This window comes from Arachis stenosperma, chromosome 1 (genome assembly GCF_014773155.1).
Source record: "Arachis stenosperma cultivar V10309 chromosome 1, arast.V10309.gnm1.PFL2, whole genome shotgun sequence".
Lineage (NCBI taxonomy): Eukaryota > Viridiplantae > Streptophyta > Magnoliopsida > Fabales > Fabaceae > Arachis > Arachis stenosperma.
Window position 1 is genome coordinate 134294884 of NC_080377.1, and position 4208 is coordinate 134299091.

General features: G+C 36.5%; 1 protein-coding gene across 1 annotated transcript; it reads left to right on the forward strand.

Moving 5' to 3' along the window:
- Nucleotides 1–1255: 1255 nt before the first annotated feature.
- Nucleotides 1256–1995, forward strand: LOC130961586 (uncharacterized). Its single transcript, XM_057887546.1, has one exon. It carries the CDS (start codon nucleotides 1283–1285, stop codon nucleotides 1814–1816), a length of 534 nt encoding a protein of 177 aa, XP_057743529.1. The 5' UTR covers nucleotides 1256–1282; the 3' UTR covers nucleotides 1817–1995.
- The last annotated feature ends 2213 nt before the right edge of the window (nucleotides 1996–4208 follow it).

Below are 4208 nucleotides of genomic sequence, written 5' to 3' on the forward strand. Positions count from 1 at the left end.
TATATGAAAATATATAAAAAATACGTATATATTTAGCATTTTTTTTTTTTGCCACGCTACACTTTTTTTTATCATCTAACACATTTGACGTTCATTAAGATTGTTAGTACAAAGAAATATCATATTCCGTTATTTTGAGTGCCATACGAGATAATTTTCCTTTATTTAGTGTCTAAGTGTAACTTGTTTTTTAAAATAAAAAAATCAATTAATCAAAATTTATTAAATATTAATTATTTAACTTTCTTTTCAATTAAACACCATTTGTAAGGTCCCATAGCAATCACCATTTAACATTCCTAACATTGGGGCAAGTTCTCAATCCTTGAAGGGTCACACTTGCGCTTTACAGTTGCTAAGAAACTGAAAATCAATCCTTGAGCTTGTAGAGACCACAACCGTCGCTGATCGGTGATATTATGTAAAAATCGGAAAAGAAGAAACAAAAAGGAATATTTGTCCGTTCTTCAGCCAGCAAAACTCAACATCCTCGTAGGATCAGCCACTTGAGCAAGATGCTATTCGGGTAGCACTATACCATTCAAGCACTAAGGGACACACACATGGCCTTAAAGACAAGCTTAAGATTCGATACCGACCTTGAATATGACATGGGTGTATTATATATATCACTCAACCTTGGTAATATCACACATATTTCTTCAGTCTTCTATGGATGTACTTGGCCAAATGATGGATGTGACAACCCCACATTCAAAGATGACAAAATTCATACACAACGTTCAATTATTTACTAAACTGAATCCCAACAAGCCAAAATAAAATTTTGGCATCAAAAGAAAAATGACGAACCATGAATAATCTATGTTATTGGTGAATCAATTTGCTAATTGCACAAAATCACCAATATTTACTTACAAATTATTCCTTAAAGCTTGGTTCGTCAAGAATTACTCCTAAAAATAATAAAGAATTGATTTTGACTGATGTTGGACATACTCATTTGGGACCTTATCAGTTCATCAAAGGAGAGAGTGCGGCTTCACCCTTGAGCGGGACCTACACTACATCCTATGATTATGGTAAATGAACTTTCCAATGTGTACACATCACTCCTCAATTAAATATGCTATATGCTTACACGGTTAAATTCTGCTTCACAAAGGGGGACTAAAGTAGGGGAAAAGATGAAACTTGAGAACAAACAAACTTGAAGTCGGCAAAACACAATCCAATGGACTTAAAAGGTGGTTTCAACTTCCAGCAAGTAAAGTATCTGCATATATAAGTTTTCAACTCATAACCAATTAGACATAAACCAATGGCTGCGTGGCAAGGAAACATGCTTACCTCCCACGTCGCAGCAGATAGTGTTTCACCGGATTCACTCTCTTTTAGCGGCCTTGTTTCTATCCAAGGGCAATCAATGCTCCCTTCTCCTAACCATGCCAAATACTACCAGGAAAGCAAGCAAAACCCAGAATTTGAATTTAGCAGCACTAAACCAGACTTAAATTCCACAGTCGACGCAATCAAGATTATACCTGCTGATCTTCTTATTTCCAATGGTCAACTTCAACCACAAGCATTTTCAAGTCAGTCTTTGATCAGAAATCAATCTAGTTCTTTAGGCTCATTACTAGCAACTCATAGCAGTAGTAAGATGTCAAGTGGGAAAACAGGCAGCGTAATGAAACATCAGGAACAACATAGCAAAGCAAGCAGACATAAAACCAACGAAAGCACCACAAGGAGAAGATTTGGCCAAAAAATGAAATGCTTTCTTTCACCATGCCGAGACTCGCAAGCCATTAAGCCAACTGTTGCTAAAGCACAAACCATTCCAGAAATTTGATGATACAAGGTTTATTCCCTGTGGAATTCTTTCTTCAAAGAACAGAGAATGGCATCAAGTATTTGGCCTTACATAGCTATGTAGTTTCTCAGAAGAATAAATGTGACACTATATGATCTAACATCAGTTACTGCAGTAATGTCATCACAATAATTAACATTAAACTACTGATATTTTCTAGTTTCTACCCTTTTTTAATTTTATTTAGCTATTCAAAGCTAATAACATTTTTTTTTCTTTTGGTAAGATAAGAAACATGATGCACAAAGTTATTAATATTCTATTTGCTTAATCAGCTAATAATTTAGTATTTTTTGCCAAAGATTTAATAATGATCACGAGAGAACTATACAAAAATACTGAAATAAATATTCAAAGAAAATGACACTTACATGAGTATAGGCTGGATGGAACAACATACTTTCCGTCATTAAGTGAAATGAGAAACAGTACCTTAGTAAAATTCTGAATTTCTCCTTTCATTTACACAGTCCATCATCGAAGAGCAACACAATTATCCATAAAGTTAGGAAACTGAAGAATGCAACTGAAACTATGATAAACACAATACCATGATTTGACATCATCTTTTATTGTGAAGTTGTGATAAATAGAGATTTCAAATTGCGGCTTTTTACATGTTTTACATAGTGAATCAACCATCAACAATAAATATCGCAAAAACCCCAGTTGAGCCATTAAGAAAACCTGCTTAGCATGCTGCATATTCTAAGGTACTTTCCATAAATGTTCAGATGCATGAAATCCTAACAGCATGAACCCTGCTAGAGACAATAGTGATATCTCCGTTTTCTTAAAATATCATCAAATACCTTGCATCATATTTTGCAAATTAAAAATTACTTAGATGACCTCTTAAGATTGAATTTTAAGTTCCTTTTATTTATAGGAAGTTTCTTTAATTAATTAGGGTTTAGGAGTCTAATCTTACTGTAAATAGGAATAGTGCTTCATATTTTGTATTACACCATATGCATCAAAATATATCATGTTAATGTATCTTGATATCATTCAGACTTTAAAAGTTTTTGTTCCCTTTGCTCTTCCTTTTGGTACCTAAGACTCATGATCTCAACATGGCATTCAGACAGAACCTCCATGCATGTTTTCGAAATGCAACTTCCTACAAGATAGGCTCTTTTAATTTTCCTTGGACATTCAGACTCCTTGGCTCCATGTTAGCCGAGTTCTTATATGATGTCCATAGTGTATTTTTTCTGTAAAAGGACAATGCTATCTTTAAATTTTGCCACTTCTATGCCAAGGAAGTAATGAAATCTGTCAAGGTCTTTGCTTTAGAAATGGTGATATAGATTGTTAAAGACAAGTTATATCATCAGTACCTGCTAGTTCAGTAATGACAATATCAACATACACAATCAGATATGTGCATTTTCAAGGAGTATGACAGTAAAACATAGAGTAATCTAATCTAATTCACTCTGGCTCATGCCAAACGATTGAACCACAATGGAGAATCAACCAAACCAAGCTCAAAGGGATGCTTAAGACTACAGAATGATTCGCAAAGCTGATGAAAATCCACATGGCAGCCATGGCAAGACAGAGATGAACAGATGTCATCTTGACCATAAGAGAGAAAGTAGTACAGCCCTGGAAACTGAGCGAGTTCTTGTGGCAAACAATAGTGCCAGTCAGACCAACTTTCACAGTATATATCCGCCGACAACCAACCACAGGTTTTTCCTAGTGGCAGTTCCCATGCACCTCTGTACTGAGGTGCACATATTTCATCAAGGATAGCTTGTCTCCACTAGGGATGAGACAAGGCTTCTCCTGGAGATTTAGGAATAAACATAAAAGAGAAACAAGCAAAATGAAAGAGACAGACACTAGCAACTTAATGAGAAAAATCATTACAGATATAATACCTTTATGGAGAGCAATAAAGAAGGGTAGACTCAGGATGCAGAACCAAAGCCACCTAGGGACTAAGCGCTAGAGGGGAGTCCGTAGGTTGCTCCATACTTGGTGGCAGTTTAGGCTCAAACTTAACAGGTGGTTGGGTGGCTAGCTTGGGAAGTGGCTAGGACTAAGGACAACGACGATAAAGTGAAGTAAAGGGGGAGGTAGGGTCAGGTAGGGTGTTGAGCTGGGAGAAAGTGGGGTAGGGAGCAGGAGACTTAGGCACGGGCTGTGGGGGCAAATCTTCAATGATGGGTGTTGGGGGAAGGGGGTAAGAGAACCCAAAGAAAGGAACACTGTCAGAATATGATCAACGTAGACAAACACTAAGTAGGAGGACAGCCATAAACCCTTGTGCAACCTATCATTCCCAAGGAAGACACATCAGAGGAGCCAAACATAAAGTTTCTCAAAACATTGGGCAAGGTTATGGACAAAACATGTG